This window comes from Eutrigla gurnardus (genome assembly GCF_963514095.1).
Source record: "Eutrigla gurnardus genome assembly, chromosome: 13".
Lineage (NCBI taxonomy): Eukaryota > Metazoa > Chordata > Actinopteri > Perciformes > Triglidae > Eutrigla > Eutrigla gurnardus.
The window spans coordinates 20634032-20650241 of record NC_139936.1 but is presented as its reverse complement, the minus strand read 5'-3'; the positions used below and the strand labels follow the sequence as shown (position 1 = coordinate 20650241).

Genomic DNA, 16210 nt, shown 5'->3' with positions numbered 1-16210 from the left:
TGGGTTACTTTGCTTATGTTGCAGTCCAAGGCTGTCTTAACGTTGTACTGATTTGTTGAATAGAGGGAATGCTGTGCTTGTGGTTGTTGATGTAACAAATAACTCGGGTGAGTTTTCACAAATTGTCTTCCGTGCATTTTTCTTTACATCAAAATGACATAACAGTAGTCCACTTAGACACGGCGTGAACCGTTTGAGCTCTGTGTGTTCACCAGGTGTCTGGTGTCAATGAGCATGAATTGACCCCAGCTCTGCTCCTCAGTAGCAAGTCCTAATGAAGGGCTTTGAGAAATGTCATATTCATTTTGCCTATGATTTGTGTACAGAGCAGGTCAAGGCATTAAATCTGCTGAAAACGGACGATGCTCTGCAGAACACAGCATAAAATATGTTTAACTCATTTAATTAACTGGCATAAAATATGATAAAGTGAGCATCTCTTTTATGTACGCAGCTAATATTTTATTGGAGAGTATAAGAAGAGTATTACTTCTTCTGAAAAATACTTACAATGTGGTTCCTTATTACATTGTACAAAGTCTGCATCCTAAACTGGCTCTTTGTCGGTACGAGATAGAAGAAGAAGACACGGCTTTGCTTTAAATGTTGACACAGATGTATAGCAACACGTGGTGAAGTCATCTGGCTTAAGAGGGGAAGCGAAAAGCCTGCAGACCTTTCTGTATTGTCCCGTTTCCCTGTTCATGCACACATATGGGGCGCTGCGTATATGTAACAAATATGTCTGTTTGGGCTTTAAAAGCAAATGCAAAAGTGTATCTGGTTCAACCATAACCTCTCACATCTACACATGAAATAAGTATATGTCTGCTATATAAATGCACAGCAGTCACCAGTAGAGCATAGTGCTGCTCTGTTGTTGATGTGTTGGTCGTTTTACAGGCTGTCAGGTTACAACCAGCAACAGAGAGCTGACGACGAGTCAAGCGGCACATGAGGTGTAATATCTTACAACCATGTTGTCTCTCACACAGCCTAACGCTTCAGCCGGTTACTATACATGACCTATAATAACCCCCCCTACATCCATCTCTTTCTGCCGTTTCCCTCCCATCTCCCTCCCTCCACATCATCTATCATCTGTCCATCTCTTCACTTCCATCCCTTCCTTTTCCCTCGTTTCTTCTCTCACCATGTTTTCACACCTCGACATCAGACTGGATACCCACCACCCTCTTGTTGCCTCTGCCCTCGTCCTTATTTGACAGTCTAGGTTTTTCTTTTTTGTGTCACCTCTGTTTGTTTATCTGTCCTTCTCATCCGCCTGATGTCTGCTGTCGGTGTCCTTCACCACATCTCTACCTCCTCCAGCCACCAAGCTCTTTCATTTCATGCTTTTTCCATTTATTCTCTTCATAGCTTCCTGCATCGTTATCCTTGTCCTTTTTGAACATATGAGCACATTACATTCAACATAAATATCTCAAGAATTTGCATACTTAAGGATGCAACTTATTGTTGGTGGTATGTTTTTTCTCTTTATCAATCCCTTCTCCTTGTTAATGCCCTCTCTCTTTTCCTTTTCTCCGTCTCTCTCTCTCCTTTCTGTGGCGATCCATCACCTTCACCATCTGGACCTGCCGTTCTTCTCTCCCTCCCTCTCTTTTGTCTACCTACTGATTCCGGGCTCAGCGAGTCGAGGCCAATGTGAGGACGTCTGCGCTCGGCAGACAGAGATGATGTCATCCCTCTTTCAGCGCCGGTCCTGCCCGCCGGCACAGATAACTGAGGTTTACATGATGCCGCCTCTTTTCAAGACGCAGTGTGTGCAACATCTGCTGCTTACATCAGAGATATTTTAGTTTGACTTGAATTCGCAGCAATACACAAAATTGTTTTAAAACAGGAGTGTTTGAGTTTGAACCCTGTAGCGTGCCGACTAGATTTATGTACTTTAAGTGATTGTTAATTATGAGGAAAGCAATCAATGAAGAGTTGGGGAGAGAGAAGGATTAATTGCATGCAAATAAAGGATACAGGATACAATTACCAGTCGGTACTAATCATTTTGAGAAAATTTGCAAAAACTAACCGTAACCATCTTGTGACAGCTATATGGACTTAGTTGGTAGCTAGCTTGTGCCAGCTGGCTTGGTTAGCAGCTAATAATACACATTGTGCGTACAGGTATATAGCTGAGGTTTCTTACCTGGGTGTTGTAAGATAACTGAAGGGTTGTGAGATGACCGGAAAAGAGCATTTCTAATCATTCTGAGATAATGTCAAAAATAATTACATAAATTATAATTATGGCCTATTAAGATTCTGATCATATTGCTTAATTATAAGTTATTGGTTTGCTTTACTAGATGGTTATACATTTTCAGCCTTCCTATATTTATTCAATTTAAATAGAAAAATCCACTGGTAGAGATACAACCAGTGACTAGTGGTTGAGACGTTGCTTAATTATACTATATAAGTCAACAAGGTTGGGGACCATTGGTCTAGACTCTAGAGACTTCTGAGAATAAAGTTGGGAACGTTGAGGATGGATGAGAGGATGAGAGGATGTTTGAAAGGGAACGGACATAATGCTAGCCATGTTTTGCAAGGTGTCCACAGATGGAAAGTGACAGTGTAGGTGTAGACAGTGTAGAAATGCAAGGTCCATCATCAATAGATGCATTAGGGAGCATTCTTTGAATTCATTGGCCCACGTAGGAATGTAAACGCTTCTGCTTTGTGGGGACCTACTTCAGTTTGGCAAGTTTTTATTAACAAACCCTGCAATCTTAAAAAGTGTATGCTGGAATTGCATCCACACTGAATCTTACAGCTCGTATGGATGATGACTTTAAGATGAACAAGAAAGTGTACAGTACTGCACAAATACAGATAAAGGCGACCTGTTGTCATTAAAAGAAACACACAGTGCTGGACTATCAGTGGTTCACGCTCTGATCAAGGACAGTATTAATTCAATTCAAGGACAGAGACACACACACACACACTTTGCTCATGTGCTCTCATGTCTGGTTTAAGACCTGACAGCAGGAAGGAACTCACAATTAAAACCACTGGGTCATGGATGGGTGACACACACACACACACACACACACACACACACACACACACACACACACACACACACACACACACACACACACACACACACACACACACACACACACACACACACACACACACACACACACACACACACACACACACACACACACACACACACACACACACCACAACTAGTTACTAGAGCCGGTTTCCATGACAACAGACAGGGAAGGAGAGAGAGAGATAGAGAGACATAGAGAACGAGGGAGAAAGAGAATTCCTCCCCTTTAACCCAGAATATAGTCAGATCTAAGAATGATGTAGTATCACGTGCAGGAGAGGTAGAAATAAAGGAGGGGGGGAGGGGTAATGTGAAGCGTAGTACAAGAGGAGGAAACAAAGTGAGGTGAATGAGAGGAAACAAGGCAGAGGAAATAGAGATATGTTGCAGAGACGGGGTCAAAATAGAATAGCAGCGACAAAGAGCCAAGAAGGGATGAAAAATACCGGAATAAATACGGTGGGTCCTCAAAGGAAGTGCTGCTGCTGCTGCTTTTAAAGCGTTTTAAAACATCAGTTTGTCACATCACATTTCTTCAGTGTTGAGACATTACATCACCTCCAGACTCAACGTTCGACCGCCTCATTCACAGACGGGTTTTACAGTTGCTTCTGCTTTCCCTTTTTTGTAAAGCAACAACGTGAATGTTGCATAAGTGATTGAAACTGAAACCCGTTAAGCACATAAAAAAGTGTTTTAGGATATCAAAAAGAAAAGAGGAAAGAGTGTTGATAAACGTACCAGTGAGGCTGATTTTATGGTGGCAAAGCGGCCCTGGTTCTTGTAGTTTTGGGACTGGCTGCTCTTGTCTGAGGAGGACGGCCTCAGGCCTTGCCGGTGGTCCCTGTGGATCCCATCATCCCAGTTGTACTGATGGTCCTGTGTGAAACACACACATACAGACAACATTGGGAAATGCACACTAAGCAAAATCATACAAATCATCGCCATCCATTAAGGCACAGTCGTCTTCTTTTAGTAGAAAAAGGGGAACGGTACAGTTCGCAGTAGAGGTGTAACGATTCATTCGATGAATCGATTGTCAGTCCTATAGATTCTACTAAATCGATCTGCTACAATAAATAAATAGAATGAATCGTTTTGACTTCACCAATAATCGATATAAATGCATTTAATTGGATTAATCGTGATTCTTACTTATGATTAATGTTTTAATACGTTTAAGACACTCTCTCCCCTGCCAGCATGTAGTCTACTGAAAATGTTAAAAAATAACCGAGCATATTTTAATTACATTTTTGTATTCAACGTAAAATATTATGCAGGTTTACTTTTTTATAGAATAAATATGTTATTTTTTCACCTTTCAGAAGAATACAAATAGTCTCACTCGCATTATTGTATGTTTATTTAATGGATATAGAATTTTGGTTACAAGTTACTGAATCGAATCGTGGTTTACAGAATCGAATCGAAAAAGAAAAATCGTCCTTGAATCGAATCGACTACTGTACCGTTAATCGAATCGAAGTGAAGCCAAAGATTCACACCCCTAGTTCGCAGGTTTTAACTCACTAAAACTCTTTGCCATCATTCCCTGAATTTTTAAACGACTAAATCCTCCACTGATTTAAATTGATTTGTTTAATCTACAAAAAGGCATCTTCAGCATTTGCTAAAACTGTGTCAACTGTAATTTGCAAAACATGAAGAAATCCCTCCCGACATTTTTAGGAACCAGGGCACCAAAGAGTTGAGTCATGTGAGGAACTTCATCAGCATCCGAAAACAATATGTGTCACTTTCATTTGTTCTCAGCTCAGCCCCTGAACTTGAAACAACACATTGGCTGTCTGTTCATAAAGCGACATCCTCATTCATGGACTGTCAAAACACAAAGAGCAGATGAAGAAAGAGAATGAAAGAGCAGTGACAGCCCTCTCCACAGATGTTTAAGTCACATGAGAATGTCAGGCATTGTGTTGACCAGTGTGTCCTGAATGTGTGTGTGTGTGTGTGTGTGTGTCAGAGCTGTAAGTAGGGAAATGGTGGGGAGTGTGTGTTGCTTGTCCACATGTGTACGCAGCCTTTGTTCTCCGAGTGCGAACGGTGTTTGTAATGAACTTGAAGCGATCTGCCAAACAGTGAGGACTGTGTTGATGGTTGCCATGGTTTCAGGGTGAAGGGAAGGAGGGGGGTTATGCATACATTTGAAAATAGAAACCCAGACGATGTTTGCAGGGAGCCATGTGTCCTTTCCATTTCATAGTAACATTGCATGTGTTGATATGCTTGTTGTGTTTCACTCACTGAGGACTGAGATTCTTAGTAACTAGGTATTCTAGCCAAAGTATTTACGACTGCAAAAGTACTACTTGAATAAATAAAAATCAGAATATGATTATTGGGAAGTTAAAAAGTTCTTTATGTCTTATCAGGCTTTTGCCCGCATTGATTTGTTTGTCTCTATATCACAAGGACATCTCAGGAACCTGTAGGGAAATCAATGGAATTTGGTGGAATGGTGGACAGATGGGTCTTGCGTGAACGAACAACGGATTGGAGGTTTGCGGTGATCCGGATTTGAGATTTCAGCCATTAGATATTTGTCTTTTTCTTTGCCATGATGAAACACTAATCCTTAAGTATGGGAATCAGATTAACGCAGACTGAAAATAAGTGAGTGTTTCCCCAAACAGAGGCGCAAGTACACTAGGGGGTTTGTGCAGTCGTCAGGGGTAACATGGAAACATAGTGGAGTGAGTCAGACGACATGAAAATATGGATTACTTATTTTATTATAATTGGTGTGATGCTAATCTTTGGTCACAAGGTTGTGGATGGCGGGGTCTAAGAGAAAACTCTGCTATTCCCTGCTTTCCAGCTCTGGCTTTGTATGGTGTGGCCTTTAATCCGTCATTTAGTCCAAAATACTGTCCGACTCCCTCTCAGCACCCAACACTTCACCCTCTGACATTTACCTTCTTGGTGTGTGGGGAGGACTCCAGGGTGCTGCTGTAGTCCGGGGGGTGCATGGTCATGTCGGAGCAGCTGTCGTCCGGCACCTCCTGGATGCTGTTCACGCTGCTGCTCTGGCTGCCTGTGCTGACCGAGGTGCTGGGGATGGAGTGGTTGCTTCCCAGGCTGTTCATCTTACAGCTGGCTGCCTCGCTGTCCTGCGAGTGGACATCCACACACACTTATTCAGCAACACATGCTTCCACAAATGAACAACTAAAGAGAAATTAAATCATACAGATACAACAATACATGCATGGACCGTAGTGTCCTTCACCCTCAATATACTAAATGCAGTCACCTCAACACAAGGGAAATGATTAATGACCTCTATATTGCATGAGTCAAAGGCATGCTAAATTGCCTATTATCTCAGATTGCTCATATGTGTATGTGTTATATCATTAACCTGTGTCAGTTCTAGTGTAAATGCACATCTGTATGGCTGAGAATTAGAAGGCCACTTTAGTGTACATGATAGATAAAGTGAATCATGCTGCACAGCTTTTAGATGCAGCCGACTATTCAGTTAACTCTGCAGTGATGTATTATATTATATTATTTCGGCACACAGAGCATCGTCCCCTGAAACCAGAAAGCGAGGTTTGGGAGGTCTGGTGGCTCCACTGAATTTCGCCTCGTGGTGTAGAATGACACTACTGTGGCTGCGAGCTGCCCATGCCTGTTCCTGCTGCCTCAGGCCAGGTCAACTAAGGGACAGTTCGTCTCAGTGTCGGGCTATTGTGGCTGCAGGTGAAAGGCTCTCGTTTGTTGTGATGTAAAAGTGCCGGGCTGCCACGAGAAGCCATAAACTCGGATTCCTCTGCCCTATCCACCCTTATCAGAACTGAAAAATCAGTTGTATATTGACTTCACTTTGAGGTGAGCAGAATTTCCATGGAGCTCAACTGAGGCGATGTACACCCCTCGTCTCCACTGGTTTCCTGCGTTTTCAGCTACTCCTGACCAACTCTATGATGCTCATTTCTGTGTTATTACTTTTCCACTGATCTTTTCCACGAACCCTTCCCTCCTCCCACCTCCTCCTCCTCCTGGCTCTCTCCCATGGGTCCGTTGTGTTTCTCCTGGTAGAGGATCTTCTTCATCTTGCGATACTGCAGGTTGTCCAGCTCACGCACTGCATCCTTTGTCCTCTGGATGAGGTCGAGGAGAATGCGCGGCGAGCGTTCCCGACGCACAAAGTCATGCTGGACAGAGAAGAAGAGGAAGAAACAGAGTTAGTGGGTTGGTTGGGTCAGAAGTTTTTTTTTTTTTAAAGGGGGGACAGAAATAAAACAATTGGTTTAGAACTTTTTAAAAAGGTTTGCTGATTTTATTAACGTAATGTTTCAAATCCAGTCATCATACCATACAATTTAGGGATGCCAATTACTATTTTTCTATTTTAAACAAAATATATGGATTTCAGACTATGTGTTAAAATGTAAATCAATTTAACCCATTTATATATTTATGGGAAACAAAAACCTTTCTTTGGTAAATAACTAATTAAATGACTGCTTTCGACCTCTTTCTTTCCAATGTATTATTTCAACAAGCACCACAACTGTGACCATCACTAGAGGGCGCCTGGAGGTTGCTCTGCCCATCCTGGGAGTCCCAGCACTCTCCATCCTCTAGTACACTGAACACATGGGATCTGTGGAAGATCTTCCATAAAAATTGATTTTCATAAATACTCTTAATCCTTCTCATTCCAATGAACGGCGTTTTAAATGTTTCTGCCTTGGCACCAAGTTAATATCCACTTCAAATAAATTATACAACCATTGAATAATGTGCTTATAATTAATTGAGAGGTTTCAGTCTTTTTATCTAACATTAACCTCCCTGGGAAGAAAAATGTAGTAAATGTAAAAGTCATAATTTAACAACAAAATATGTGGGGACGTACATAAGATCCCATAGTAAATACACTGGGTATTGGCCAATTAAATATCTGAGAAGACAATCAAAATCACACAGCAAGAAAGTTGTATTCCTGTCAAATTGAAATACCTTAAGAAAACATAATTTATTAATTTAATTATACAGTGTTATTTTCCAACACCGTTTTATATTAAACTGATTGGTGAAACTCATTCAGATCAGCTCTGCTGTAAGGAACCCACCTTTCTGTAATTTGATGGATGGGCCATTATGAATTTACGTAATTACTTATTTTGTGTTAGATAACCGGCGGGTCAGAGTGGGTGTATGGGGCAGGTGGGGGTTGGTTAAGAACGAGGTGGCAAAGATCTATGTGTGTGTGTATATTTTATGAATGTACTTTCTTTTTTTAAACAACTGCACTGACATCGAGATGAAAATAAATATAAAACACAGCATCTTCTCGCTCCTGTGCTTACAACACACTTGCAGAGATATATTCCCACCTCTGAGTCACTCTCATTCATAAAATATTGTGTGGCTGGAATGTATGCAGAGTACAGGACTGAAATATAAATAGTGTAGAAATGTTTTTTTTTTTTTTTCTATTTCCAGCTCTCCTTTCTCTGCATACCTTCCTCTCCATGTGACAGATGCTGGTGTAATGGGTTAGTCAGGACACAGGGGAATGACATCACGCTCTGAAAATAGAAATGGGAGTGATTTGTCCCGTTTTCTGACGGACCTACGCCAGAGTTTTGGGTGGACGGCCACCCCCGTCCCGTTGACCGGCCAGAAGTGATCTCCGGGATTCTTCCACATTATAAGGTTGACGTTAAGAATAAGCGACGGCATATTCAGTCCCTCAACGTATGTTGTAGAATCACCAGCTTCCTCTCAGAGATTTACTCTGTTAGCTATTGTGATGTTTTTTTTATCATTATCGTTTTTTTAGTATGATTATTGAGGTGTATGTGTGATAAACATTAAGATCATAATTTAAGTTATAGAAAGGGGGAATAAGTGTTAGCTTCTTCCTTTTTTAAAAATACATAATAAATATTTATCCATCTAGAATATTCTGTATGTTTCATGTTCACTGGGGTTATTCTTGCCTTGTTTTCTGATTATTTGTCACATTTGAAATAAATTATAAAAAAAACACCTTGGTGTGCACTACAGAAAAAAGACAAGTTCAATATTTGAGGAAATATGTTTATTCTATTTTGTGTAAAGAGTTGTATGAGAAGATTGATATTACTACGTAAAGTAAATATATAGCTGCAGCTGGTTAACTTATCTTAGCATAAAGACAGGAAATCTATTAACTGGCTTCAACTTCTTAAATGTGAGGATTTGCTGATGTTTTTATTTATACGGTAGCATACTAATATATCTTTGGGATTGGAATGTTGGTCTGACAGAAGAATCAACAATCAAACATCATCTTGTGCTATGGCAACTCTGTGGAAATCTGTGGTTTGCTCGTTAATTTATGGGATTAGAAAAATATATCCCGTAAACCCAACAACCCAAAGCTATTTAGAACTGTTCAACTGTATAGTTGAGTAGTATAGTTGCTTACACTGTGGGTACTTGTGGGAGCAGAGGTTTTTTTTTCATTATTTGCATAATTTCTATTAATCTGAATGAGGTATACAGGGAGAGAGTGTTTAACCTGAAGCCAGAACACTGATAGCTCAAGGCCCCCAGATTAGTGACCTGATTTCCCCTTTAAAGAGCTTGGAGGGGCGTGTGCCTGAGAGAGAGAGAGAGAGAGAGAGAGAGAGAGAGAGAGAGAGAGAGAGAGAGAGAAAGTGTGTTTGTGTGTGTGTGTGTGTGTGCACTGAAAGACAGAGTGATTCTGTGTGTGTCTGAGAAGAGAAAGTGGGGTATTAATCATGAGCTAACACCCCACCCCCCCAAGCCTTCGCTATAAAACAGCCCCTTCGACACTGATCCCAAGTCTGTTTGGTACTTATCCCTCTTTAATGGTTTTTCGGCCAGGATTTGGGTCAGCGGTGTTGGGAAGAGTGAATTTCAGTGCAACCGTTGATGCTCTGGAGATGACCAGAGCCCCTTATTTAAACGCTACCTAACCACAAAAGGTCCTCCAGGTGGGGCAGGTGTGAAAACTCCTCCTCCAGCTCTCGCTCTGTCGAATGTGATCACCAAGAACATTAAACTCTTAGTGGGCCAATAGGATTACCTGTAGTCCACTCAAACAAAAAGATCAACCCCTCAATTGAGCATACAGGGATTGACACTGTGTAAAGTCATTGTGTTTTAGTGGGGTGTTACTGGAATGGGTTCAGGGCTGGGCGACATGCAGAAAATCAGACAATATTTTAGATCCAAAATCTCGATACCATTTTTGGGATAATATTAGAGGGTTGACTGTTGGGGCGTTTACAAAATCAAATTGGATTTTAGATCAATAATCATCACTGACGTGGACCTAATGGGGACAAGTGTTGTTAAATTAGCTTTGGCTATAAACACTATGATGCACACATCAGATGACTGTTCTAGATATCTATGTTTTTGTATCTGTCCCTACTGAAATAAACCTTAAATAATAATGGCTAAGGGCAACTAATGGAAAATAATAGGAAAACCTGGTAAGTTTAGAAAATCACATCACTGTACTGTAATGCAGCCTTCAAAACCAGAAAGAGACAAGTTTTATGCCATATAACGATATCCAAATCTAAAACTATATCTTATATCACGATATCAATTATATATATATTGCCATTTCCAGGCAAGATGCCTAAAATATCATTACAAAGACAGCTTTGCTGTGACAATGTTTAAGTCTTTATTTTATGGGATCATTACTGGAGAGTGACAGGATTGGAGGGAGGGAGGGTGCCGTGTAGCGTCATCTAAATATTTGGAGCATTAGTATACATTTTGGACCTTGGATATAGCAGTCCTACAAATATGACAAGGTCTACTATTAAGCATGTATGTGGTGATGGTGAATTGTTGGATTCAGTGTGGCGGATTTGTACGTATATTGTGCACTCACTATGTTAAAGAAACATTATGTTAAAGAAAACAATTTATCGGACAAAGAACGGGGCACCCTAGGGTTTAAGACACAAAACATGAACCTCAATGTCGACTTTGTTGCATGTCCTTCACCATCTCTCTCTCTCTCTCTCTCCCTTCCCTATCTATACTATCAATAAAGGCAGACAATGCCCAAAACTGATGTGAATGCAGCAAATACACGCAGCTCTCTGGAGCCCTCAGCTCAGCGGGATGCTTGATTCCCGGGCTTGTAGAAGGCACAGTGTATATACTAGCGTATTAGGGAGTCGTGGGTGGGTGTGACTCATCCACATTGCTCAGGGACTGACTGAGACCGGAAGTGAGGTCACAGCTGGAGGGATTACAGAGGAAGCCCACTCACTCGAAGCAGCTCCCCTGACGAGGGTCTGTCCTGAGGAATTTTCAGTAGGCAGTAGTCGACAAAGCTCCGGAAGGGTTCAGACCTGGGTAAAGACAACAGGGAGACGGAGGTCAATGATTCCCCTTCTCATTCAAACATATTTAAATGGGAATAACTGGAGCAGAAGCAGCAGTGGCGATCTAATGCCCGACTCTCGACGAATGTCTAACGTGATGACTAATCTCTTCTTCTGTTGGGCTTTCTTTATCATACCCATGAGTTAAACCACAACCCTTCTATGCAATCTCCTTGTGCAGCCCCATACATGAACTATATATGCATTATGTAAATATGTGGAGCAATAAAAATATAGGTCACTAGAGCTGTGGATCACCATGCCACTGACTGATCTAAAAATATGCTCCTGATAACACAGTATATGTAACACTGTGTGTTCGGGTTGCTGCAATGGATCCTTAACATTAAAGTACAAAGTGGTGCTATTTAAGATACCAGGGTCATAGTAGGGTCAGTAAGTGCACCCATCGACCACCTACCTCCTCTTCAACCTCTACATCTAACGTCGTCTGTAGTGAGCCGAGGTCCACGAGGGCACTTGTATGTCACGCCAATGAGTGTACAGTCAGTGTGGCCTTGTGTCTGTGTACAGAAGTTACACTTTAGAGCTGATGTCTCTACTCGTCTCATCTGGCGGGATGTTGCTAACGCCCCGGGCGGCTGGAGCTCCTCCAAAAATACCACAACCCTGCACCGCCCCACACAATCGCTCGCCTCAGCGAGATGCTAGAAACCAACGCTGATTTTACATTTGATGTTCTCCGTGCAGTCGTAGGCAGCAGATTGTAACTTAAAAGACTCCACCGGCCTCATGTTTATGAAGGCAGTGACCATGATATATGCTCTCTTTCTGGGTGTAAAAGGAACACTCCTATTCAATTGAGAGCTTGGAAGATTCAGGAAGGCCACCGATGCCTTCAGGCTGCTCTGAGGCAGGTAGAGAACAACATTCAGCCTCTCGCCTCGGCTGTGCAGGAGATACAGATTCTTGCAACATACAACAAGGAGAAAACACAGACACGACTCTACGTGCTTAGGACCACACGCACCTCACTCTCATACCACAGTAGTGGTAGCATTTAAAGAGAAAGGGAAATTACAAGGGAAACGTCAAACAAAGGGTTAACATTTGAAGTGTTTCCCCCATGAGAATACCAGCTCACATGCAATGTGTGAATGGCTGCTACAGTGATTCAGATGAATGTAGAATATTTGCTGCCTTGCAAATTCCCATAAAGTAATATTTTAGATCATTATGAAATAGCAGAGTATGGTGGCCATCATAGCCTATACAGTAAGTGTTAACAGTGATGGTGATGTTCTGAATACTTTGACCAATCATATTTGTTATAAATAAAAAGCATATCAACAGATGCAGAGGTGATTTGTTTCATCAGAAACCAGCTATTTGACATGCAGTTTCCTAACTTATGAATAATGTCATTCCTCATCATGATATCCAGTAGCAACACAACCAGTCTTATCTGAAATGAGTGCATTTCAACACTGGGTGAAATGCTGTTGCCGAAAGACAGCTAAGAGCTGTTTAAAACCCGCTGGCCTAAATCAAATTGCTTTAAGTTTTTTGATGTCTGGAAGGACAGTCTCTAGAGAATCTATTAGCTTCTACAATCAAAAGCTGTGAGGCTAAGAGCAGCAAAAAGTAGCTGTTTTTCCCATAATACATTTAGAACAAAGAAACATCCCACTGTAGTTAGTATGGCAAACACAAGAAAATGTTTTAAACTAGAAGCATAAAATTAGAATAATCAAACTGCTTTGTTTTGATGCTGATTTTACATTTAAAAAAATGCCTTGTAGACCAGCAGGAATAGTATGGGTAATTATACAGTTTGGTAGATGTTTCCCAGGTAATTACATAAGAGACTTTGAGTGTGACCTTGCACAAAGCCTGTTGCGGGGATCACAGGTCATTCAGATTAACGAAGGGTTGTTTTACTCTGACTGAGCACAGATCAGATTGGGCCTTAACATTCACAGTTGTGTGGAAGTGTGGTATCAGCAGTTTCACTGAATTGAATTTATTTTATGTTTTTATAAATGTTTTCGTGTATCAGGTTGACTGATCACACATTGGACAGAATTCTGCAAAATATGTTGTTTGAATGAAAAGGATTAAAAACAGAAAGTAAAACAACAACAAAAACAAACTGATTGGTAATATTTGGGAGGTGTGTTTTCAACTCACCACTCATTGGACTGTAGCGTGGGAGAGTCGTTCTGTGCGATGTGATATAAGGCACTCATGGCATTCATGTTGAACAAGGGTGGTTTGCGCTCCGCTAAAATGAGAAAAGATGGCGGAGAGTGAGTAATGTTTTTCACAATCAGCTTCTCATTGAATGAGACTGATTCAAAGCCTCGAAACAATGCAGGAGCAAATCTGATGTTTTCTCAAATCACTTTTTATATAACTTCAATAAATTAATATAATAAAGCTATAAATGCATTCTTAGGTAGATGTTTGCTCACCAAGTTCAATACAGGTGATCCCCAGGGACCAGATGTCCACTTTCCCCTCATACTGACCCTCGTCCATGGCTAGGATCACTTCTGGGGCCATCCTGGGGACAGAGAGACGCACGTGCAAATGCACACACATGCATAGTTTATTAAGCATGGGGAAAAAATCCATGAAAATGTTATAATCTGCTAAGCCTCTCACAGCTTTTAAAGACTCTGGTATGCTGTGATAGCAGCTCAGTTTTAGGAAAATATGTGTGTTTCTCTAAAGTGTGACCACTGTGTGTGTGAATTTAACATGAGGAGTGGGACCGAGTTGTGTGCAGCTGGCTTTCTGGCTTTCTGGCGTCGTGAGAGTCCATCACTGGTTCAGCCGTTGGAGTAAGCTAGAATTAGCGCTTTGCGGTTGTATGGTTCCAACAACCAGGCAAGTTGCAGTTCAACCATGTCTGTCCAAAATGACATCACTTCATCGGCTTATCATACTAGGCATATGTGAAATTGTCACAATTAGCATATTCATTTTAAGTTACGGTCAAGAACGCGTTTTGTGAGGTCACAGTGACCTTGACCTTTTGACGACCCAATTCTAATCAGTTCCTCCCTGAGTCCGAGTGGAAATTCCCCCGAAGGCGTTCCTGAGAGACTCTGCTCAAGAGAATGGAACATACGGACGCCTTGAAAACATTGGACGACCTGAAAAAAATGTAAGCCTCTGACCACAGCTGTCACTCATGAGAAGGCATAAAAAACATCCTATAATGTATGAGGTTGGTTTCAGTTCTCATAATAAAAAGAAGAAAAAAAAAAATACTGACAGTATAATGGCAAACAACATGAACAACTCATTTTTTCAACATTGCAAAAAGACAAAAATAAAGCCAGAAAAGCAGCAAACTTTGCAAAACAGTTCATAATTTCTACGCAGAAGAAAGCAGATAAAAAAAATTCCCCCAACAAAAGATATATCTGTTCACACTGATCTTGTAGTCCTGTGTGGTCTTGTGTGTTGTGCCCTACTTTATGTGAATGTCTCGTCTTGTGTACTGACCAGTAAGGTGTTCCCACAAAGGAGTTGGCAGGTGAGGCAATGGAGGCAGAGCCAAAGTCGGCCAGTTTGACCTGACCCAGCTCAGTCAGCAGGATGTTACCAGCTTTCACATCTCTGCATGAGGAGAGGGAGATGAAGAGAGTGAGCATTTACAGGCAAGAGAAGAACTTCATCACTTCCAAAGATATGTTATGCTTTTTCTTCGATCTTGACAACCTGATCACTGGTATATTCACAGGTGTGATATGTGTATTTAAATGGGCATTAAGTCATTGTTAAAAGTATGCGATGAGACCTATGATGACACAGAACAGTAAAAAAAACTGTTGGATGCTAATCATATCTGTCTGCCATAAAAGAAAAGATAATGTGGACCGGTGAGACGGGAGGGTTGTTACCACCTCACAGTGATGTTCATGAAGGATGAAACGTACGTACAGACATGCAGTTTTACAGCTTAATTAGTAAACACTGCAATAAAGGGAGAACACGAGTGTCTCTCATCTCATCTTACATCTGTATTATCATGCCTTTGCTAAGGTCACTGTATGTTCCTGTTGGGAAATTTTAGGAGTTGGGAAACAAATTGACTCACCTGTGAATCATATTATGGGAATGTAGGTAAGCCAGTCCTAGCAAGGCACCATGGGTAATGGCAGCAATTTCCATCTCTTGCAGCGGTTTCTTATGAACTGGGGGAGAAATTAGTACAGTGGAAATGAGTAGGAGCCCTCTAAAGGCTTCAATTATGTAATAATAACCTGTAATAGTTCTGCACAAAGGCCTTCATACCAAATAAAGCTTCTGCATAGTTATGAGGTGCAGACATGATCAAAACATCACAGTATTAGTAATTAAAACAAAACTAAATTGTCTTGCTGACATAGCAGTAAGAAAATAGTCCCTTGGCATCTACCATATGGATAACACGGGCTCCTAAGCCGGCTCCCTGTGGACTCTTGCTGTAGGAGAGTGACTGCGTGCAAGGGAAAAGGTCACAGCAGAACTATGACTGAGAAATTTCACATCGTTCGAAAAACAGGCCAGGGCCAACTGTCATAACTGTGCATCTACATTGGTGACGGGTACACACATAGGTGCTTAAAATAACACATTAGGTTCAGGTCAGGGATGCTTCGAGGGTGCACAGTTAAAGGTTCAAGCTTTGAAAACTGGCAAATGTTCTTTGGCCTTCAGAAAAAAAGTAGTTGAACCAGAAACTACATCTAAGGAA

At 41.3% G+C, this 16210-nt stretch overlaps 1 protein-coding gene across 1 annotated transcript in view; it reads right to left on the bottom strand.

Moving 5' to 3' along the window:
* The window catches only part of taok3a (TAO kinase 3a), a 60519-nt gene that overhangs the window by 10503 nt on the left and 33806 nt on the right, over positions 1 to 16210 (bottom strand). Inside the window, exons 7-14 of the mRNA XM_084024823.1 lie at positions 15572 to 15668; positions 14977 to 15090; positions 13935 to 14026; positions 13651 to 13744; positions 11385 to 11466; positions 7114 to 7281; positions 6037 to 6231; positions 3836 to 3973 (exon numbers count right to left, since the gene is read on the bottom strand). Coding sequence (XP_083880949.1) covers positions 3836 to 3973; positions 6037 to 6231; positions 7114 to 7281; positions 11385 to 11466; positions 13651 to 13744; positions 13935 to 14026; positions 14977 to 15090; positions 15572 to 15668 — 980 coding nt within the window. The remainder of the gene's footprint in view (positions 1 to 3835; positions 3974 to 6036; positions 6232 to 7113; positions 7282 to 11384; positions 11467 to 13650; positions 13745 to 13934; positions 14027 to 14976; positions 15091 to 15571; positions 15669 to 16210) is intronic.